Source organism: Lontra canadensis, unplaced genomic scaffold (genome assembly GCF_010015895.1).
Source record: "Lontra canadensis isolate GAN:19392208 unplaced genomic scaffold, GSC_riverotter_1.0 scaffold2, whole genome shotgun sequence".
NCBI classification, from domain to species: Eukaryota; Metazoa; Chordata; class Mammalia; order Carnivora; family Mustelidae; genus Lontra; species Lontra canadensis.
Window position 1 is genome coordinate 40,190,678 of NW_022630996.1, and position 24,710 is coordinate 40,215,387.

The window sequence follows — 24,710 nt, forward strand, 5'->3', positions numbered from 1 at the left end:
AAAATTTCCACTTACTCCCTAATTGCCTTTGTCAAAAAGGATTGCCTTCCAGATGGAATAGACTGAAAGCCAGGTTTTCCTATATGAAAAGGCCTCTGATCAAGGCCTCTGAGGTGTTCAGGTGAATTGTTAAAAAAAAATTCAGTTTTACTTGACCATCTAGAAACATGAATGAGAAGCTAACTTCTATAACTTCTATAGAAGCTAACTATAAATGCCGATTGCCACTTGTCACAATGGAGGGAAAAATCTGATTTAAAAACACACTCTTTGGGGCGCCTGGGTGGCTCAGTCGGTTGCTTCTGCCTTTGGCTCAGGTCATGTTCCCAAGGTCCTGGGATTGAGTCCCACATTGGGCTCCCTGTTCAGCAGAGGGCCTACTTCTCCTCCTGCCTGCCACTCCCCCTGCTTGTGCGCTCTCTTGCTCTTTCTCTCTGACAAATAGATAAAATATTTTAAAATAAATAAATAAATATAAAAACACACTCTTTGTTCCTCTATATGCTAATGTGTCAGTATAATCTCCTTCTGAAAACCTTTGACTATTTTTTTCCATTTGATGACTCTTGAATATATATGCCAGTAATAGAAGAGAAAACAGTTCATAGATGTATATCCAAACATACATCTAACACTAAAACATGTTCTTAGTACATGGAGCTTACCAAATCTAGATGTACAATGAGAAAATTATACACAGACAGGAGCTTTGGACAAACTATTTATCCTCCCAATCTTGTTTCCTCATATGAAAAGAGTGACCAGGATTAAATGACATAATATATATAAAGCAAGAGGCACGATTATAGGCATAAGATAAGGCAATAAATGGTAGCTATGATTATTATCATGCTGCCCTCTGGTGTGAGCCATTTCCACCACCCTCTGTTCCATAAAGATCTGAATAATTTCGATAGTGAGAAATCACGATGTACATTTGCCATCAATGGCAAATATGGTCCCTGTGTGTGTTTGTGTGTGTGTGTGTGTGTGTGTGTGTGAGAGAGAGAGAGAGAGAGAGAGACAGAGAGAGAGAGATTTATGTATTTAGTCAGGATTCCAAAATGAATGTGGAGTGAGATATGTCACCTTTTCTCTGACTTCCTCTTTAAAATGCCCATGGATAGGGGCATCTTTGTGGCTCAGTTGGTTAAGTATCCAACTCAGTTTCAGCTCAGGTCATGATCTCAGGTTGTGAGATCAAGCCCTGTGTTGGGGGCTCTCTCTCCTTCTCCCTCTGCCCCTCCTTGCCCTCTCTCTCTCTGAAAAAATAAAAAATGATAAAACAATTAAAAAATAAAATGTCCACAGATTATTAAGTAGGTTTGTAGCAAACAGCCATGAGCAATGGCTCTGAGTTCTGAAATTATGTGATTAATCATGATCAGTCTCTTGGAAGACAAGTGTTCTACTCCACTGAACAACAATCTTGCTTTCTCCATGGCGAGAATTATGTTTAGAGCCTGGAACTAGAGACAGTCCCTAATTCTAGACTTAATCCAGGGACACAACTGGGTTCAGAGGAAGAACTATTTTATCATATGTGATAGATGCTTGGCATCAGATGGGAGTAGGAAGATGGAATGAGGATGCCAGTCTCTCTCACATCTTTTCTGTGTGTGAGCTACACCATGTCCGGTGGGATGGCATCACCGCTTTCAGTCTTCATTCAGAAGACAGGAAGAAAGGTCACTTGAACCCACCATGCTGAGCATCAGGTCTCTGTTGAAATGGTGCTAATGCGGAGAGGCCTCTCCTGACCTCCTTTAGCAGCTCACTGGGCACCTGTTTCACCTTGTCATGTTCATCTTCATCAGGGCACTTGTCACTAACTCATACATTTTTGTTTACTAATCTCAGGGGAGGGGTGTTGTGAATGATCTCTCTGCCTGCCTCCCCACCTCTAGTAGAGTATAGTAAGTTCCATGGAAGAGTGACCTCATCTGTCTTGGTCAGTGCAGCAACCCCAGCACCGAGCACAATGGATCTTTGCAGACACCCTCAGTGTTTGTTGAATGAATAAATAAGTGTAAATGGATGGGCAATCTCAGCCCCTCTTCCCACACCTTGGCTGCTGCCTGCCCTCATTTCCCTCCAAGCACACACCAGTTGCCTTCAGCATTAACTGGGCTGTGATGTCTGGTGTGATTTATTAGGTATTCGAAGGCATGGTTTCATGCATCCCCTTCTCAGGCTTCCCACCTGAGATGCTGACTGGGTTTAACCTTTTGAGGAAAGGTGTGCAACACTCTTCACTTCCTTTTCATGAAGCAAAATTCATCATCTTCTAGATCACTATTTCCGCCATACACCCCCACCACACAGAGGCACACATGCATATTCTTCTCATTTAGATTTTTTGCTTATTTGCTTGTCTGGCTATAAATAAAACTGCACTTTGATTCGCATTCTGGTTCTTTCCTGTACAGAACTTGGGAACTCTGTCAATAAGTGGGGGTGGGAATTTCTGACAGAGCAAGATGTGGAAATTCCTGAATACCTAGCGATGATACCATTAAAATAGACCCAAATACCATACTGTTTTGCTCTAGTACAAAAATTTGATCATAATTTTCAAACCAAACAGATCTCTTGTCACATAATGGCTGATAATTTTGCAACCCATGTGTTAAAGTATATTGTCCTCAGTGGGTTCCCATTTCAAACTTGGCACCTAAAACCTCTGATATCACAACTTCCCTGAAATCACTGAAATGATTTTTTTTTTATTTTTTATAAACATATAATGTATTTTTATCCCCAGGGGTACAGGTCTGTGAATCGCCAGGTTTACACACTGTGAAATGATTTTAAGTCGCAACAAGAACAGCTGAAGGGAAAGACTAAAACCCATCATCATATCAGGACTCTGGAAATGTACCATGAGGACCAAATAAGAATGGAAGGACCAAGGTGGCAGGGGCTAGAAGTCTTTGTCCTCAGAATCTACCATCACCACCCCATTCATGCCCCAACTAGTGCTGTCCCTCTGGAATGAGGTTTTATGGTTACTCTCTATCCATACGAGCAGACTCATCTTAATGAAACATTGTGACTGTCACTTTTACTACTCTGCCTTACAGCATGTCAAAGATCATTTACAATCGTTTTGAGTTGTAAATTGTACCTGGTCTAAATAAAGTGGACTTTATGGCAAAGCTAGGAAATTATTTCAGATCTTCATAACTCTTTGGACACTTACCTTCAAAAAGTCTGTCTGTGGCATCTTAATTATTTTGCTGACTGAAATATTTGCAATTAATGTAGGACAAAGTAATTTTCCAAAATACAAGTTAACCAGATATCCTGAAATTAGTAATGAACACTCCTACCATACTTCCTCTTCATAATATGTGCCAAACTCCAATTCATCTGAAATGAAATTCTGTGTAATTGAATATTGCTTGGAAAAAAAAAAAGGTGGCCTAAAAGGGACTTGTAGATTTTTGCCCTACCGATGCTTGCTGATTTCAGGTTTAATTTATATTATTTTTTATTGTTTCTATTACTTTCTCTCAAGCTGTAGGAAATCTTTCATCCTTAAGATAGACCACAAAATAAGCTTAAAGTAGATTCAGAAATAAAATTCTAAAAGACATTTCAGTAGATTTTGGAGCCTTTGATAAATTCAAATCTAAATAAATCAAGATATAAGACAAGTAAAACTTCAGTCACATTTGTAATCACAATCTAATATGCTAAAACTAACATGAGATTTGAAATATATACATCAAAGTCTTTCTTGGGAAAAAAAGTAACAAAGCAAAAATACCCAACAGACAGCCTATTACAGTGTAGTGTGGACAACACTGGCCTGTGACATAATGCAGACCTCTGTCACCTAAATGCAAAATAATGAGCTGCACTGGACAGCTCTGTTTCTGTTTTCCAGCAAGAAAATTCTATGACACTACAGCATGGAAAGTGGACAGAAAGTTTAAAAATGTAGCACCTAATTTCACTCGGAGTAAGAAATGGCCTCATACTAGCTTCAACACAAACCATGAGAAAGCAGAAGAAAAATGCGCCATTATTTTATTCATGCTATTTTCCCTCATATTTATTTCTCCCTTCATTTTCTTATTCCAAGTTTGACATAATAAAAATTAGAGAGAATTTCCTCTCAATAATTTCCCAGCTGGCACTACAATGACTGGCAGCAATGTCTTCAAGCTAACAAAGATCTGGTTAAGAACAACTGAAAAGTTGCAAGAGCTTAATCAAAAGCCTGTTTATAGACAGCACATAGAAGTGTTCACACATCCTTAATTCCTTTTTTTCAGACCTTTGGATGGGGCTCCTTATAGGGCCACCCCAGCCGTTTACCTGAAAGATACTGCCTGGTACTTAAGACGAAGCAGTAATATCTCCACATAACCTAACACCCACCTCCCACTCTCCTACCACCAAGGAGCCTATTTTTGGAATTCTATTGGGAAAAATAAAAGGCAAACTTATAAGTTTAAATACTAGAAGCCGCACAGTCTACAGCCCTCCTACTTGCATATATATATCTGCTCATTGTTTAACTATGAAGTTATACCACATTGTAAATGATAGAACAAACTCAATGATAAAACGGAAAGAATGGACCATCCTTCCTAACACTGCTGGGCTTTTATAATTCTTACAGAACTTTCTGAAGTTTCTGCATCTCTGTTTCTAGACTTAAGGGAAGATAAAACTATTTCTGAAGAGCCAACTAGTTCAATCCAAACAACAGGCTGAGAGAGAGGTGGTAGGTGGCAGGGGAGGCAAGGGAAGAGGCTGCCTTTCAACTAGAGATTCTGCCAAACCACAACACAGCTGCACCATTAACAAGTCACTGGTGGGACTGTGAAGACATGTGGATGGCTCTGTCTCCAGAAGTATGAGATCGTGCGTATCAACTGCTGAAACTGGACAAGGCAGCCCCCGCTGAGCAAGTCATGGGGCTAGGACTCCACATCAAGGACCCTCATCTTTGCCCTGTGTGGGCAGCTTGGGAAGGCTGCTCCGTCACCCTAAGCCCCTTCTTCTCTATCAGTAAAATACGAGTTGTAATATTAACCTGCCTGACAAAACTCTTACAGGATTTACTAATAATAGGGATAATAAAATAGTTGTAAAATTTAAGTGCCATAGAAATGCTAAATTATATGAGCCGGGCCTGCCAGGGCAGTCCGTTTCTCTTCTGATATCATTTAAAGCATATTTACGGGTGTATTATCTCTTTCATGATGCCAAGGAAACAGTGGCTTCATGAAATATTCCTAGCCTAGGAAGGGTAACAGGAAATGCTTCAACTACTCTGCCAGGGATTAGGAAACACTCTCACTTACATTCTTGCACTAGATCTTCACAATGAGCCTGTGGAATAGACTGGGCAGACAAAATCATTCCCATTTTATGGAAAAAGGAACTGAGGCCCCAAATTGTTCACTAGCACGGCCCAAGGTCATTTAGGAAAGACCCCACGCTAGAGTTCAAGTTTCCCCACTCCTGGCCCTGCCCCCTGTTTTAATTCACTGCACCACCAATCAAAATGGGAAGGAATGGCAATTGCTTGATGGATTAATTGTGATGTTGATTTATTTCTGCTCACAGCTGCTGACCCCTTGCTTTGGTTCCCTACATTATCACCTTATTTAATCTCCCACTTAGGAGGAAGGTATAGTTTCTTTAAAAAAGTTTCACTGATCACCTCTGCTGCGAAAGAGAGCGAGAGCGAGAGAGAGAGAGAGAGAGAGAGAGACCACTTCTTCTACGACACATACCATTTTCCTTACAATTCTCATGCAAAATAGATCTTAGCCCATCCTCTCGTTTAGCTACATTTCCACAGGTACACTACATTGTGGTGTCCTCAAGAACAGCAAGCACACCAATCTTTGCATCTCCCATGCTACTCAGAGCAGCACAGTATGCATCATAGATGCTCAATGAAGATGTTCTGCTTGACTGATTACAGGTATGTGATTTTTAAGAAATACTTATATGGAGCCAACTTCCACAGTAATAAATATTTTACATTCCTGAAAATGAGAAATCACAGCTCTTTGGTTATTTGAGTGAACACCACATTAGCTGATTACACTTCTGCTTACCATTATTTGAAGCCTCTGCTGTACCTTCGAAATAGACGTCTTCAAGGCACAGAATATGCCAGTGGAAATCATGTTATCGTAAGAACAAGTATGTCCCATGCGGCTGATGCGCTCACCCAGAGCCTTTTTGCCTGATGGCTGCTTACCTGATAACATATTGTCTGTTTTTATTGAGGGGAACTTCAAAGTCATTTCATGCTTGTGTCTATGAATCATCAGATGGTCCTCTGTGGGGAAGCGCTGTCAGACAAATAGAAACAAAAAGGGGTGGGGGAGGGGAAAGGAGCCATTCAGTTTTATAATGCATATTTGCCATCACAGAGAAAAAGTTGTATTCAGCATTGCACATGTGACAGGCAAAACAAAAAATCAGTTCTGAAAAAGTGTGAAAGCTTGCTAAGTTAAATGCCAAATTATTTTTTGCAAGCAAATGTGCTGAGATGTTCCTTTGAATTGCACCCAAATATATGCATCATTATTTCCTTTACAGTTTACCAGGGGCTTAAATAGGTTGCAGTAAAATCTGGCTGAATAGTAATAAGAAATAGGAGACCTTTGCCTGCCATCATCTCTGACTCCTCACACCTTCCCCAGGAATTCCTTGCAAAGGCCTCGACTTCCTAGTCTTTGAATATAATCAGCTGTGATGACTCATCAGTCAACTGGGTATTTCCTTAGGAACTAGAGGTTTGCATCTGGGGAAGACTTTAAATTTGTGTTTAGTTAAAGAATAAGTGAGAAAAAGGTAATGAGCAATGCTGAAAGTATTCAAGTATTCTATACAATAGAACTATGTTATACCTTCGAAGAATAAGAGTGTTTGGATGAATGCTCATATATATTCACAAAGAAATTAACGGTGATATCATGACAAAGTAAATTCTCTCATTTTTACCTATATATGAGAAGAAAATATGTCCAAATAGAAAAATGAATTTAGACCTAAGTAGCACTGGAGTTTCGCAAGATTATTTGGAACTTTTGTCTCGTAGTTACTGTTCTACGTAACAGTATAAAATAGTATACTACAAAATAGTATGAAATAGTCTAAGCCATAATAAGTATGCTAGATGTTATCTATAGATTAACCAGAAGTAGGAAAAATGCATGAAGTAGGAAAAGAATTTTGATTCATGTCAGACATTGGGAAAGAATTACATGTCATGCTTAACTGTTTGACATAAACACCTACAAATATGCCTGTAACATTTGTATAGTATGTTCTGTTCATGAAGGCCTTGCACACCACACTCATTATGTGATCTTTTAGAAATATACAGATGACTTATAGTCATATGACAAAGAATTTTTAGTATTCTATATTCTGTACCATGTAGTAAACCAACACTTTATTTTTAATTTTCGGAGAGTGATATTACAGTTATTTAAAATGCAGCTGTCAGGGGCGCCTGGGTGGCTCAGTGGGTTGGGGCCTCTGCCTTCAGCTCAGGTCATGATCCCAGGGTCCTGGGATCCAGCCCTACATCGGGCTCTCTGCTCAGCAGGGAGCCTGCTTCCTCCTCTCTCTCTGCCTGCCTCTCTGCCTACTTGTGATCTCTGTCTGTCAAATACACAAAATAAAATAAAATCTTTAAAAAAAATAATAAAAAAATAAAATGCAGCTCTCAAATGTTTTCAGTTGTCTGGCTTCTGGTCACATGGTAGGATTGGATTTCCTGGCCTTTTTGTGGTTGAGTGGGGCCATGTAACTAGTACTATCCATGGAGTCATGAATGGAAGTGACATGTCACTCACATGTCAGCACCTAATTCCTGGTGCAAGACCCTCTCCCCTTTAACATGGCAATTCACAATATTAGAAATAGTGACTGCTCAATTATCCTAAAGCTTTGAAGATTTATAAAGAGCATTTCTGAATTCTAGATGATTATGAAGAGGGTCCTGCTGAGTTACAATAGAAATGTATGCCTGGCAATTGAAATAAGACTTTGCTGTTTGAAGCCCTGAAGTTTTGGGTTGATTTGTTATTGCAGCACATCCTAGCCTCTCCTGACTCAGGCTGGTATGTTTTAATAGCTGAACTTAACAGAGCATCTGCTTTACCAAGGTCAAATGAAAACACAACAAAAGACAATAAACTCTGCTGAACATTTCTGAATCTTTGACAATTTAGAAAGTCTCCCAGAGCTTCGCATTTCCTCAGGATAGTCATTAGAAGTTTCAATTACCATTATATACTGTCGTAGAAATCTTCTCTGCAAATAGTACAGATTTGTGTTCATGTGAATGAGGTATTTCACTGGGCTAAATCCTCTGGAATATTCTGAAAGTAGTTTGGGGAATAAATATCACCTAGTTATTTGTCATTTGTATCATATAAATTGGAGCATATAGAACCTGCAAAGCCTGGCAACTATGTCAAGTTCTAACTACATAGAAGTCTGATTTATAATGACATGGGGTTTTGCTGCAGCTTCATCTATTCTCTTGCTCCTTTATCACACCTTATAATGACTACATCAAAAATAGGACACTACCATGTGTGGTTTAGAGACAAGTTAAACTTCTTAGTCTTTCTGTTAAAATCCATATTATAATTTTTATTGGGATATATATAATCTAGAAACAACATGGTAGTATCCTACATTTCATATTTGTAAGCCACTTTTTGGTTCCATAAAATAATATCCTAAAACAGAATATTAACCTGATTACTTACTAAATAACAATAATTTCCATAATATGTCATATTAACTATAAATACCTCCTCAAAGAGACAACACAGGACATCACAGGGCTTTTTTAATTTAGCAGGAAAAGAGCAGCAAATTTTATGTAACCAAGATGTCCAATCTATGACAGATACACAGCTGAGAGAGACCCCTTGAACTCAAAGCATGTTCATGCCAAGGGCAAAGGAGTGGTGAAATTAACAATGGACTCTGTGCGCTCAGGAAGAGCAAGAGAAGCTTCTCTTTACTCCTGGAACAAAGCTGCATACAAAAAAACTTCCTGGTATTGTAGACCATTCCTAATAGCACAGAGCTTCTTTCCATGAGGGAAAAGGGGGAAATATCCTTCCATCACTGCCAAAGTAGCACAGGCACTGGTAACTCACATAAACTCCCCTTCCCAATCCCCAGCCATCATTTCTTCTCCATGCAGGTCCCCAGGTTCTGGAAGGTCACTACAGTAAATGCCATGATTACAACAATGGACTTAATTGTGATTTGCTAACACCCCACCAAGAGACCCTTGGAATCACTAGTCAACTGCTACATTTCCTCAATTCTAATGCATCTTCAAATTGAAAGATGCACACATTTTTTAACCAACTTGTCAGAAAAAGAAACACTTTCACCTTAAAAAAAAAAAATCAAGTTTTAGATGCAGCTTCGCAAGGGGTTGGGGGAAAAGGCTTGGAGTTTTTCCTTAAAACCAAGAAACTATGGAAATCCTCAATTCTCATTTTGTCCAACCAGTTCACTCACAGCCTTCTCAAGGAAATGACCTGTTCTTTCCCTGAGTTCAAGGTCATTAGAAATGCACTCCTCAACCTTCACTACCGTCTCTACCTCAGAATTTGCGTATAACTTCATAGTGCTGCTTCCATTCCTTCCTGCCTCAGAGGAATAGCACCCCCTTCTCCCTCATGGGCTCTTGCACACCCTTGTCTTCTGGGGGTTTGTGCTTCAGTTGTGGATCTTCAATCCAGCATGCTCACTTCTCCTTGCCTTTGACTAAATCCCGCCCAGCTAGCCTTTCATTTTAAAAATGAAGGCTGCTTCCTTCCCAGACTACCATTATATCACTGTTTCCCATCATTCCCTAGTGCTCTTGAAAGAGTCCTCTATGCTGGCCACCTCCACTTCCTCACCACCCACTCACTCTTAATCCCTTCCAACCTAGCCCCCACCCGGACTCCTCTCTCATAGGTCACCCGCCAGGACCCAACTGCCAAACCCAACAGCTTCTGCTCAGTCTCTCACTGTCCCGGCTCTAGCAGCGTCTGACACCAGTGACCACATGTCTGTGGCATTATTTATTTATACCCTGCCTGATTCCAAACAGGAGAAAAGACAGCTTACAGCAACACATAAAATGGAATGGGAGAGCATCAGCTAAAAATCAGGGGGCCCCCCAAAGGAGAAGGGATTTTAAAAAAGCAAAACTAAAGTCAAAACGCAAAAATCATCAGGCAGCAGTCATTCTCAACTGGGGGCCATTTAGCAATGCCTGGAGACATTTTTGGTTTTCACAGCTGGGGAGTGGCCCCTGGGACCTAGAAGGTAGAGGTCAGGGATGCTGTCAAGCATCCTGTGATGCAAGGAGAGCCCTTCACAACGAGGAATTATTCTGCCCCAAGAGTTACCGGTGCCAAGCTTGGGAATTTCTGCCACGCGGCCCATATTACAGCAGCAGTAATAGTAACAATGGTGAACTCTAATTGAGCATTTATTATGTGCGGTCCTTACACGAAATACGTGCAGTATCTCTTCTAATCCTCGCAATGATTCCACTTGATGGGAACCTTTGGAGGCAAATAGGTTTACTCTCTAGCACGGCAGGCCAACTTCCCCTCTTAAAGTTTAGATAAATGGAAAAACTGTGGGTTCTAGAAAAGTTACAGGGGGCTTATTGTTCTCAAAGAGGAAAACAAAACAAAAAAACAGAATTCAGCTCTGATGATGAGCTGTTTCACCAGTAATCCAGAGGCCCCATATCAAGTGACTATTGTAAAAGCAGCATCCTCCCTCCCCTTTCTGAAATAACAGTCCTGAACATCTGGTGGGCAGGATGTGTCTGGCTGACTTCCAAGGGAAAAGTTAAGGATGGAAATGGCTAATGCTGATGTATTTCAGGGGCTGTGAGGAAGCAGTTCAAACTATCCAAAGTAGAAAATAGTGATAATGAGGAGGAAGATGGTGAGGAAGATGATGGCGGCGGCGGTGGTGGTGGTGATGGTGCAGGGGGTTCTCACAGTATCTTAGTGAAGAAACAAAGCCTACAGCAGGCGAGACTGCCAAGTGAGAGCTGTTTCCCTGTCAAAAGGCAGCTACATCCCTGGCAGAACAAGAACAAACCAAAGGATCCCCACACTCACCTGAGAGCAGCCCGGGGCACTGCAGACGAATGGCCTCTCCTGCTCTAAATTCATCTTGGATTCCTCATAAATCTGTAGGGACAGGGGGAGAGGGAGGAAGGAAAACAGAAATCCATGAATATCCCCTGCTTCTACCTAAGAAACTTGAGAAAGACAATTGCTCGGAGCCCCTTTCTATGCCAATCCCCAAATTAGACAAGATAAACATGAACGCAAGCCTGGGTCCCGCCTTGCTGAAGTTCGCCAGGCTTTCTGCCGTCTGCGCTCCTATTGTTTGCCTGAGTGTAGATTTATTGTACTTTGAAGAAAAATGCCATGGGGCTGTTGCAGCAGAAATTCTGCCTCTGGAAAACCACCTGGACTGTGTTATTACCTGTAAGACTGCACCTGAGCAAGAAGATTCCAAAGCAAAGCTCACACCTGTCCTTTGGAGCTGGCTACTTAGAAAAGCAAGGGAGGGGACAATAACAGGATTAGCACCAGTGTGGTGACCAGCCTGAGCAGCGGTCCAATAATTCAGCCACGATCACCCTGCCAGTCTTCGGGATGTGGGGAGAAACCTTATGTTATAGTCTCTGTCCCATGTTACATTCCAGTGTGCTCCCTTCTTATGTAGGGAAAGTTTATCTTATGTAGGGAAAGTTTATCTTATGTAAGGTAAGTTTATTAGGCAAAAATTGAGCGTCATCAAAATTACCTTTACAAGTCTTCCCTAAAACTGACATAAGTACATACACACAGTTTCATGGTCACTAACCTACAGTAACATAAAACAATGCTTTTTGACAAAACAAAGGCGTTCATTATAGGAACATTCTCAAATGACTCCAGAGATGTTCACAGGTTTATGTGTTTTTTTTACATAAAAAAATTTTTAAACATCACAAAATACTATGGAAATTTAAGTTTCACAATTTAAATCATTTTCTAAATCTTACTTTTTGCTAATTTTACAGTTGAGTTTAAATAAGCTACATGGGCTGCTGGTGGGACATGGCTCTATCAAGGGACTAAAAACTATTGCTTTATCTCTGAAGCACAGGAAGGATTTTGCTTCCTTAAAATGATGTCTGTAGGTGAAACCAAAGGAATCGCAAGTCACCTTCACCCTCGAAAGAGGGAACTCTGCTTCTACTCAAGAAATAGCTACCCTTCCTCCAAGGAAGCTTTACTGTCTTGCAAAAAGCCCCAACGCTCTTCTGTCGGTCACTATACCCTTCCGCCAAACACTAACAGACTTTCTTTGGGGAATAGGTGCATGCTTTCACTTTCCTGAAAGGCAAAGCAAAAAGACATGCCTTAGATAACACTCCTAGTCAGATATTAAAGAACAAAACAAATTTACACACGCAAACTCTTCTTCACGCTGCCTCCTCATTATACAATTTTTACTAAGTACGACCCTTTCCAGTCTATGTCTGGAATGACAGCCCACTCACCCATCACCTACCAACACAGTAACTTAGCATAATTTTACAGCTTTCCTGGATCAGGCACACATTGTGTAAATTACTTTATTACATTTAGAATAAGCGAAAAACACAAATATCTTTAGACGCTTCCCACTTGTCCTTGTCTGAGGAGAGTCATGAGTAATTAAAATAACTTCTCAAATCTCATTATTCATTTGATTTTGCCATCACTTATCACAGAGCATCTCTCCTCTCCCCCGTGAAGGCTGGCTTACATCTAAGCCTCAAAATAAAGGGTTAGAAAGTGATTTTGATCCAAGATAGAAAAAAAAAAAACAGAGTAATTGGGTTATCCATTAATTAAATATGCTTTGTTTTTCTAGTAAATTTTTAAATGCTTTCCTGGAACATTTCTGTCTCTGTGACCATGATCTGCTTAACTACACTGCCTGGTCATTTAACTGCTTTCGAACTCAATTTCCCCTTCTTTACAATAAGCCTATGAACATAATCTTCAGCTCCTTCATTTCTTTTTTTTTAATTAACATATAATGTATTATTTGTTTCAGGGTACAGGTCTGTGAATCATCAGTCTTATACAATTCACAGCACACACCCTTCCCAATGCCCATCACCCAGCCACCCTATCCTTCCCATCCCCCCTCCCCTTCAGCAACCCTCAGGTTTTTTCCTGAAATTAAGAGTCTCTTATGGTTTGTTCCCCTCCCGATCCCATCTTGTTTCATTTTTTCCCTCCCTATCCCCCACGACCCCCTTACCTCTCAAAATTCCTCATAACAGAGAGATCATATGATAGTTGTCTTTCTCTGATTGACTTATTTCACTTAGCATAAAATCACACTGGTCAGTTAGGAGGCCTGTAAGACATGCCCGAATTAAGGAGAAAGGTCTTCATATTTAAGTGTGTGGTGTTTGGAGGTGGGGCGGGGGAGGTTCTGTGAGCAAGTATTACCAGTACTAACATTACCAGTACTAACATTAACTCTTCCCTATTAAAAAGAGAATTTGCTATAAGGTGAGTCTTTCTCAGCTACCACATAAGAGTTTTAGTTGCTAAGGTAACCAAAGAATGCCAACATTAGTAACATTACTAACCAATATTAAGATTACCTGATAGTAAAACGGGAAAGTTCCATATAAATACATTTATGGTATGCAGCTAAGAGTAGTAATTAGTGATAATAATTAGATTAGTGCCTAATTAATGGAAGTGGTCAAGATTGGAAGTGCCACTACTGAAGGTTAAAAGAGATTCATCAAAAATCCAAAGTGAGGAAAGAGCTCGGCCAAGCCCTGCCAGGTAAGGGTGGAAAGAAAGCATTTTTCTACCATAATCACAACTCTACCCCAAACCCTACTTCACCAAAATGCTGACTTTCCCCATAAATTCAAGCCTATAATGGTAGGAGTACAGCATTTCTGCTTGATATCAACATTAGCTGCTTTATCTTAATTATTGGTTACCATGGGCTGTAACCACGGTGTAATGTACACATGAGCTGCAGTGAATACCACCAAATTATTCTACAGTGTTGATGCTTGAAGAAAGAATAAGCTCCAGGCATGCAGATTTACTCTGCCTTACTGAGCCCTCAGAGTATGGATATTACATTTAAAGGAATATGACTAATCTGAGAAATATAGTCAGATTTAAATAGTTTAGATTTCTGTCATCAATATATTCAGCTGAGCGATCACTGTCATTTTACTATTGTATTTTTTTTTTTAAAGATTGTATTTATTTGACAGAGAGAGACACAGTGAAAGGGGAACACAAGCAGGGAGAAGCAGGCTTCCGCCGAGCAGGAAGCTCGATCATAACCTGAGCTGAAGGCAAACACTTAACGACTGAGCCACCCAGGAGCCCCTATCTACTACTGTATTTTTTAAACATGAATGAATTGGTATCCATTTATTACACGCTACGGATGCCATGGACCAAATGCTTTGGCAACACAGTGTTGGAATAAAAGTCCTAAGGTAAAACGGCAGTTGCTAAAATAAAATGGGCTTAAGTGATTAATAAAGTCTGAGGTGAGTGGGTGTGTATATGTAAGTGTGTGAACCTCAACTGCTTTATTTTGATGCACTGCGGTTCCCACATTTCGCCCTCTGCAAACAGCACGCCCTTGCTCATTCCTTGCCGCGTGGGTGTTTGCGATAGTTTTACTAAATGGTACCACTCTACCACACAGGTTTCATTACTTTTATCAACTAGTACGATCTAGTCTGATGTATTAGTGAAGGACCATTGGCCTATTTTTATGGCCTATTATTAAAGTTCTTTCCTAGCAAATAGTGTAATAACTCTTCTCTCAACAGACTCCTCCGAAAGCCCTGCAAATACTCTTGCATCATCCATCAAGTGGGGCAAATCCCCCAGCCATGATTTTGGCCACGTTGTTCTGCATTAAGACCTCAGAAGTCAGGCCTCATCCTCTGATTTCCCATTCTGTTGTTTTACCAGCTGGGACATTTTAATGGACCGAGTTTTGTTTGGCAATTGCCATACCCCAGGCTCCACTGCATCGAGCTGACGTGGTAGGCGTTCAATAAATATTTGTGGAATGGATAATGAATCCTGAATCATCATCATAAACCACCCCAAACAGCGTGCCTTTTCTCCACTCCTAAGGCAGTGGTTCTCAAGCTTTTTGGACCAGAACCAAGTTTTCAGCAAGGCAAGAGGTTGTGCAGACCCCTTATTCCCCCCATTCTTGGTTAGGACCAGAGAAGACGTTTTACCAGAGTTTGTGGGAAAAAAAAAAAAAAATGTTGAAATGGCTTTTGGTGAAAACAACGAGACGAGGCTAGTTTTCATTAAATGTCACGTGCAAATGTATTCGTTCATTATAAATTCAGTCTGTTAGTATTGCCATGGACAGTGAAGCCAGTAAAGTCCAGCCTGTTAGCCATGGACTGGCTCCTTGTGATCCCTACAGAGCACCCATTGAGAAATACTGAGTGACCCCATACATTTGGTTAGATACAGTCATAATTGTGGCAGACACTGTCTAATCACTTAGAAGTTTCTAAATAGTTCTATTTTTTTTTCTTCCTCTTCTCCAAAGTTCAAATTCAATGCTCACTTAGACCAAATGCCTATGAGTCTAATTTCCCTTCAAATTTTTGGAAAACAACACAAAATCCTAATAACAAACCCTAATAGTGCATACAGTGAGTAGAGGTTTTTCCTAGTTGACAAGGAGATGACAGGCTTGATTTACAATTCAAACCCTCAACTGCCACTGGATTCCTTGGCCTTGAAATGAGCAAGAATCTCTTTCATTGTTCAGCGTTTGACCCCACAAATTCCTCCTGGTCTAAAATGGGAAATCTTCCACAATGGCTGATGCAATCCATTCAAATGCTTTGCTGGGCCTTTAGAGATATACTTGGAATTACCATTTCATGAAAGGCAAATATTGCAAAAAACAAATGTTACTAAAAACTTGGAGAGTCTGCACCAAATACCGTAAATATGTATTTTAAACAAGGGCAACAACAGAGCTCAAAAGGAAAAGAACCCCATCATCTTGGTTTGTTGAAATCAGCCAGGAGTGCTGCCTCCCTGTCTACATCATTGGAAGCAGTTACTGATCCTTAGTTACCATCCACCTCCAATCTTTGATCTCCAATCTTAGAATGGCACAAATTTCTTTTGAAAACAGCAGATGGAGTCATACAGTGATGCAGGATTTGGAATATTAAGACACTAACACTGTTGTTTTCACCTGAAAATCCTTACGCACTTTTGTCAACACAGAAAGTTATGGAAACTTCAAAGCTACAAACTGAAGTTGTGCATATAAATGAGCACTAATAATAATACTGATGTGTCCCCATCAGCTACGCCGTTTTTAAGCTGACCATCAATGCATGATAGATCTGAAGGGGGCAGGGCTCAAATTTTAAGAATGATGTTAACAACATCTGTCAGCATGTATTGGCCTATTATGAGTGTGGAAAGAGCCTTCTTGTCAGAACTCATGTGAAAGAGACCTCACTACCTTGCTGAGGTTACGAGACTGCAGAAGGGGTTCTAGAGGGGAAAATGAGTCCTTCCTAAAGTGCCAAGGACAGCTTACAAACAGGAGCATCCTGAGTTAGTCACACTGTGTGGGAGTCCAGATCAGTCTTTTTTTTTTTTTTTCTGAAAACATAAGTTGCTTATTAACTAAATTAGTTAACTGCACAGCAAATTTGTACTTCGTGTTTCTGAGGGTGAAAAAAGCAAATATTTCTCTCAATGTATTGGCCAGAAAGGCAAACAGCCTCACATGACAATAATAAATGCACCAAAAATGTGCTCTAAATTTTTTTATTTTGAGATGTCTGATTCTACTTTAACAGCAAGGAGGCAGGATGGTTTTCCCAATGCCTGCCTAGCTCCTGGAAGGGAATTATATATTCAATTTGGGGGTAAGAACTTTCTTTCTTTGTGAGGGACATTGTTATCTTTCACTACCTTATTCACTCATCTGTAAAACAGGACCATTTCAGTAAAACCCTGTAAAATCAGACCATTCAAAGACCTATCATTGGAAAAAATAAGCTACGGAAGCTAACTGCAAAATGACACTAAAGTAAATCCTTTTATCTCAAATATATTTCTAGTTTTCTAACCTTAATATCGTAACTTCAAATAGAAAAATAAACACCCTTTAAGTCCAAGAAAATCAATTATTTTGTGTGTCTTTGCATCTCTCTCCGCGCCTGTGTGTATCTCTCTTTTCTTCTGTGTATATCTTTGTTCTCCAAAACTCTCTTTTTGTGCCTATTGCTCTGCGTCTCTATTTGTCTTGTTATGTACATCTTTCGCTGTCTCTCTTTGAATGCCTGTCTCATACACACATGAACATGCGCGCACAGACATTTTATCAGATGTGTTCTTACATAGCCTCACTGGTAAAAAGATCTAGTACGCTTGTTTCCTGTCTCAGTGTTATTCTTGAAGTGGGCTGCAGCTAGAATCTGAATTTCATTGGGCTATTATTATTTGCAGCTGTGTGACCTTTTTCACACCCACACCACCCCCCCACCCCCGCTTTTAAAGTGACATTTCAGCCCTCAAGCTTGAAACGCCTTGAATGCTGCAATTTTCAAACCAGATTTACACCGGGAACAAGAGTGACAGTGAGACCATACCTTCTACGCGAAAATTTCAACAGAACTTGGCGAGACTCGGATGTGTTGCTGGGCGGTCTACAGCTAGAACTCTTCCCTGGAAGTCCTAAACTTGACACATACTGCCCCGGTTACATATTACCCTTCCATTCTAACCAGCAAATCACCGCCCTTAAAAGACATTCACCATCCACTGGTCCTCCCAAAGTTCAGATCTTAAAACCTGAATCAGAAACTTCGTTAGGATTATTTCACACAATGGCATCACGCTACGCTAAGGGGTTGTCCAAAGTCCCCTTTGAACTAGGTCCACTGTTCCCAGGAGGAAGTTTTCCAAACAGCTTTTGTCTCTGGAAACTCACCGAGGCTTTACTTCCCAAAGGAGGCCCTACGAGGAGAGTGTTCGGGGCTCACGTCCTCTCATGTACTTCTGAAGAGGTTTGTGGTTTTATTTATGTGGCGCTTATACTGTGTATGAAAAAACATTCCAGTGGGATTGGGTTTTCATATGTTAGATTCCTCTTTCTTTTTTCTTTCTTTTTTTTTTTTCAAGTCTTCCATATGTTTCTTTGGATATGAGGCCTCTTTTCATAGTTGCTGGCTAATTTCTACTTATGTTTTGCACAATCCTTTCTTACAGCTTTCCTATCTATGGGTTCAATAGTTCAGAATTTATTTGCTAAGCATCGGTATTGGGCATTAGACGTGCAGAGCTGAATAAGACACTGCAGTGTGGGTGTCTGTCCCTGAGAGTGGGAGTTTAGGTCCTATTCCTCTTCTTGCTCCTATGAAGCAGAGCTTTTGCACATGTGTTGTTTTTTCTCATGTTTTGTTGTTGTTGTTGTTGTTGTTTTCCTTTTTTGGCTTTTTGTTTATTTGTTTTTGCAGGACAAACTCCATCTCCAAAAAAAAGTTATTTGGCATGCGTGTGGTTAACAAAACACTAGGATAGAGATTCTCAGGAAATATTAAATGTAACCAAATCACTTGATTTGTTTCTGAGGACAACCTCAGAAGACATGCTGAAGGCAGCAAACTCCTCCTGTTTACCTGCTCCCATGAATGAATGCACTAAAAGGAAAAAAGTTAAATTGGAATGCGAGGTGATCTGGGGTTTAGTTGACATTGTCATCTTTACCTTTCCAGAAAGTCTGCCACTACAATTTAAAAACACTTGCCCCCTGAAATCCTGAAAGGAAAAACTCTAACAGAAAGAGATTAAAAGCAAAACCGGATCTCTTTTTTCTATGAATCAAAAGTGGCTTGCCTGTAGAAAATCAGGAAAAAGCAGTATAGATTTTTCTGCTCCTTTCTGCCTTTTTGAAATTAGAGCACATCCCAAATAATTCTGCTCTGCCTCAGGGTAGTTTTTAAGACATTCTGGGTACATTGGTTTTTAAACTTTTTATAAACAATGAATATTTTTAAATAGCCTAGAAAATCACAAATTTCTAGTTGGTTTTCTTTGTTCACATTCAAGTGATTTTTATGTAGAAAGTTTCCTTTGTATCTCTGTTCTATCTAAGTATCCCTGCATCTCCAAGCAATACTATAGGGTTAGTCCACCTGAGGTATGAGCTGAAGTAATACCTGAAACCTTGAGCTTCCCTCTTGTGCATGAATCTGAACTACAAAATGTGAGACTGTATATAAACACAGTGGTGGTCACGCCAGACCTCTCTACATTCTGCAGGGCCTGGCAAGAGGCTGTTTCATCATAAAATTATGACTACTGACCTACTATTAAAAGACTTTTGTGAATGACCATATGGAATGAGATACTTTTGCCCCTGACTCCAGCAGAAAGCTGGGCGTTCCCCCGGTCGGCAGTTGTGCTCGGAGCCCGCCACATCTCACGGTGTCATATACAAGGTCAAAATACGCTCAGAGACTTGCTTCAGATTCCTAATACACTGTATTTCAAATGTCAAGCCTGTAAACATTTGACAGTACTAGCAGGTCACTTAAAGGCCATGTGAAGGCAAAACCCTAATGTCAGCTGACGGTGCTGCCATCACTCTAACAGGGGTGCCTTTCTGAATACTAGCAAAAGGCATGTTTTCATCCGTGTTCCCAGAGAAGGCATCTTTTCTTTGCATGATCTGGTGAGGAGATGCAGAAATATATGAGGACAGTTGTTAGTTGCCACCGTTCCTAGGGGTCCCCACTGGCATTTAACGGGTGGAGGGCAGGCCTCGGAGATATTCTGCAACGTGCAGATCTGATAGCACAGGGCAGCACTCAAGTCTCCCAACCCTACACTGACGGTGCAGGCTCTGCGAGAGTAACAATATTATGAGCACCACGGCCCCCTGGCCCACGGCACCCCCAATCCACAGATAAAAAGCAGGTAAGAGAATAGTGAGGAGTAAACGATAAAAACAAACCCAGCACACACTAGAAGAAATGAGCACAAGAGACTAAATGCATATCCATCTCTCTATACTTTCCAAAGAGCTCCTAAGAACTCAAATACAGTTACGCTTAGGATGGGGCTAAATTCGATGCCAACGAAAACGTTATGAATATTCATAAATAGTGTGTGAAATTCTCATTCCCTCTCCGAGAGAAGCAGGGGTGGGGACTGTTGCTGAAATTTGAACGAAGCATAAGCATACCCTTTCAGGTTCAATCCACAGAGCAGTCAGATAAGTAAGCTGGTAGAAGAAAAAAAAAAAAGCCGAGGGGTTTTTTTTTTTTGCTTTTTGTTTGTTTGTTTGTTTGTTTTTTAATAAAGTACCTGGTTTGGCTCCCTCCAGTCCCCACTCTCCAGTTAACCTACCACACCATTTTAAGCAGTGTTGACTCAACAGAAGCAAAATAAAGCATTGGCCCAAGGTGGAAACAGGGCTCTTGCTCAGATGTCTTTTCACTCCTGATAATTGCCTGTTGATTTTATATTATTGCTGAGGATAGTCCCATCCAAAAGAGCATGTTTTTCTTTTCTTTTTAAAATTTAAGGACAGAACACCACAAGCTTCTAGATTCTGTTTTCACGTTGCTGGTACCATCAGCATCAGCTCACAGCACACTTATTAGGGAACACTGGCCTCCTAACCAACTTCCTATTAAGAAAATGAATTAATAAGCCTAATACACACACACACACACACACGCACACGCACACACTTAATATATTTTTTCTCTTGGCCTATTTTCTTACTGAGGAGTTGGGGTGTGTGTGTTTATATGTATATATTCATAAACACATTACAGAGATGATTTCATCCCCATAAACTGCTTCAACCCTCAAAACCGATGCCTTGTCCCTAATGTCATCCAGAGGAGAATACTGAGCTCGCAAGGGGCAGAATAAGAAAATCCGAGACTGCCTCTCAGCACAAAGGCCACCACAGTTAAGGATCATTAAATTTGTATTTTAGAAGTACAGAAATAAGCTGTATTTTTTAAGGATCACTAAATCGTTTCCATGGGCTAGAAAAGTCCTTAATGCCTTTCTCAACTTCCTATTAAACAAAAGAGTCACTCACTAAAGCCTACAAATCCACTAAAACTCCCTGGAAAAAAGACACGGAAAGAAAAGGCCTTTTCCTTGAACCACCACCCACGAGAGGTTACGCTGTACCAGACTCCCAATTCATCAAAAGGTCCGAGCCATTCACAAACAAACGCAGGGGCCAACTCCTTCTCTCCCCAAGGGCTCGGCCCCCAGACAACAGCACCATTTTTCAGTCAACACTCCAAATCAGCACAGAAAGGGAATGCCCCGCTCTCCAAAACTGAGGGCCCCTCCCGAAGCATGAATGTGGTCTCTTTGCTCAGGAGGTGTAGGTCAGGCCCTGGGAAATACCCTGAACCTGACTCTTCCAAGACAAAAAGTAAAAGGGGGAAAGGGTGCAGGCAGCACCCAGAGGGGATGTGGAGGGAGGCGGATCAGACATTTGCACTGAAAGCCTGGGGAAAGGGAAAAGGGGAGGGGCAAGTCCCCAAATCCACACGGGTAAACTACAGTGGCTCAGGAAGGAATCCAGGGATTTTTTTTTTTTTAAGATTTTATTTATTTATTTGACAGAGATCAGGGATCTTCACAAAGCATTGTTCACAGACTGCTTCAGGGAAAGTGGCCTGTGGACAGTGATTGATTACCTGTCACAGAGAGCTTGTTCAAAAGTGATTCAACCTTGGCATGCATTGGGGGTAGGATCAGAATCCAAGGACACTGGTCTCATTCATTCATTCTTTCCTCACACAGCTGCTGAGAACCTACCACGCTTGAAGCCCCAAGCTAGGAGCATCAGGGCTCCGCCAAAATAACCTGTCCGCTGAGCCCTGACCACGCAATAGGGAGGTGAGACCTGCCCGGACGTCTACAGAGGAAGGTAGAATTCAAAGCCAAAAAGTCGTTTTAGCAAAGTTCAATGAGAGTCGTGAGACCGTGAGCGCGCAAGGCTATCTCATTAATTACATCAAACACCATATCATCTCCTTTCACAGCTAAATATTTCTCATAATAGAATGCCAATTAAACATGCATGCGTATTACACACACACACACACCATGGAGTGATCTCTTAACTAGGAATAAGATTTTTTATTGTGTTTTTTTTTAAACTTAGGCTTTCTTTTGCTTTTAGTTTTGATGAGTAATATTGTTATTATTTGTGGTAAACCTAATAATGTGTCTAGGGGACCAGATTTCACATCAGAAAGTTGATCATGAAATCTCAGTTCTGTTGCTCACCAGCTGTGTGATCTCGGGCAGCTTAGTGCATGGTACAAGGCCGGCCCTCCAACCCCTGAGCTATGGAAACAGCCAAGTTATTTCTCGTTATTCTGAATATCGGACTGATATCTGAACATTATTTTCTCACTAAAAAAAAGAGATTATAGATAGTATCAGCATGATCAGGGATGCTGGGGGGATCCAAAGGATGATATCTGGGGAAGCAGCTGATAAACTGTAAAGCACTGTATAATAAAAACTGTTACTGTTTTCATCACACAGTCACCTCGTAGGAAGCTCGTGGAGCTGCTGGGTTACCAGTCGGTGCAAAGTTACACTGACACTTGACAGCATGTGTAAAGAGATGAAAGATTCTGAAGGGTGTTGAAGGTGATGATTAAAGGCAGCCTGACCTTCTACAATTCTCTGATAATCTAGCAATTATCAAGCAAAATATTACCTATGAGCCTTTTACGGGAAGGCTCCTAGGTAGAATTATTTTCTTTGTCTTCTAACTGGAAACAAAGTTAGAGATGCTGAGAAACGCTTTGGAGTCGGTCTGAGCTCAAACCCTAGCTCTGCGACATACCAGCTGACCTATGAGCTTGGGCAATGGGTCACTTGACTCTGGGATAAATTTGGGTATTGCTGGCGGAGCAAATCACCGGACACCCTGCCCTGGGCTTGGCGGAGCCAGAGCCAGACTGCATATGAATTTATTTATCTCCCCGGAACATTGCTCCTGACCACAGAAATGCAGGTAAAGGCCTTTGCTGGGCAAGTCCACTCCTTCATCTATGCCTGGTAATGCTGTTCTTGCAGTCCAGACTCCATTCACACTAAAGGCAGGGAAGAGTGGAGTTTGGAAGGCGCCTGGGGTAAGCCAGGAAACTCAGCACTTCCTTGTCAGTAGGTGCTTATAGGCTGAGCCGGAGTCTTTAGAAATAAGACCAGGAGAGATGATGGTATCGTCCCCTCTCCACTTGGACTATCAAAAAAAGAAACTGAATCTTCTTTTTGTTATTATTTTCTCTTGCAGATCACGTCTTTTTTTTATCACCTTACTGCTTATTCCTAGTCCCTCTCTTCCTTACTTTCTCTCTCTTCTCTCCTTTTCCTTCCCCAATTACCCCATGTATTATTTAATAGAAGTACTTTGACTAAGGCATAGGCTGTGCAAGTGAGCTGTGGAAAAAAATATCTGGTCATTTCATCCAGTTGGAAACGTGCACACATGAAACCTCAGTAACAGCAACATTTCCTATCCTTGGGATGCTGGGGAGTCTGATATGAACAGTCTGAGACCTCTGTCCCTGAAAGCAGGTGGTCACCTCCCAATGTGGAAAGGTCTGTATGTGTAGAAACTGTAGAAATCTTAACAAATTTTGAGTTGTTTAATGCTTGGGAACAGTCAAATTTTTATTTAATGAAAATCTCTCTCCTGTGTACCACTACATACAATGGGTCAGGCATTTTTATTTTTTTGGGGGGGGCAGGCATTTTTAATCTCAAAAAAGCATTTTCCATTGAGGTTGAAAGAAAGCCTTGATTAGATAAAGCTTTGCTTTATCTTCTCCACTGAGTACTTCTGTAGGAAACATGGCCGGATAAAGTAGTTCAAATAGGCGTCAGGATGGCAAAATTCCCAGTTATTTCCCAAACCCTCAGTTTTCCCATCCACCTTTGCATGCCTACATTCTGGTCTTTCCTAAGTGAAGGCATTATTTAAGTAGTGACATCAAGCTAATGTTTGTAAAATACCTCAAAGACCGTGAACACAAGTTGTAAGTAATAGTATCATCATTATTTCTTTATCTGTCCTCTACTGTTTCCAAAGAAGCAGAAACAGCCACTTACACACACACACACACACACACACACACACACACACACACAATCCCCCGGACACCCAAGTTAACCAAAGTCTCCCTCCTTCCCGTAAACCGCCAATCAGCCAGTCACCAGGCAAACAGCTCAAGCACCAGGCAAGGAAAACATGTTATTTTTCTGGGCATGCCTTAACTTCACTGCCTGCAAAACACAGCCCCACAGGGCACATCCTACACATCACGAGATTCAGGCTCTCCTCTCTCACTGGAAACCAAGAGTTACCCATCAACGCCTGCGGACACTGAGGTCAGGATTTGCCGGCATGCACCCCGAAGTCCAAGCTCATTGATTCTCTAGCTTTCCTACCCAAACCGGTACTCCCAGCCAAGCCATCTCTGCAAGGCCTCTCCTGCTAATAACGTACCAAAGAAAGCTCAGAGAGGAGTAGCATAAGCGAGGAAGGTCTTCAGAGAGGCTTAAGCCCTA

The 24,710-nt window shown here is 41.0% G+C and overlaps 1 protein-coding gene across 2 annotated transcripts in view; it reads right to left on the reverse strand.

Moving 5' to 3' along the window:
• The window catches only part of CREB5 (cAMP responsive element binding protein 5), a 398,292-nt gene that overhangs the window by 314,035 nt on the left and 59,547 nt on the right, over positions 1–24,710 (reverse strand). For both annotated transcript variants that reach the window (XM_032872500.1, XM_032872489.1), the window contains exons 2-3: positions 11,151–11,222; positions 6,233–6,326 (exon numbers count right to left, since the gene is read on the reverse strand). In XM_032872500.1, the coding sequence (XP_032728391.1) occupies positions 6,233–6,326; positions 11,151–11,204 (148 nt within the window). In that variant the 5' untranslated portion in view covers positions 11,205–11,222. The remainder of the gene's footprint in view (positions 1–6,232; positions 6,327–11,150; positions 11,223–24,710) is intronic.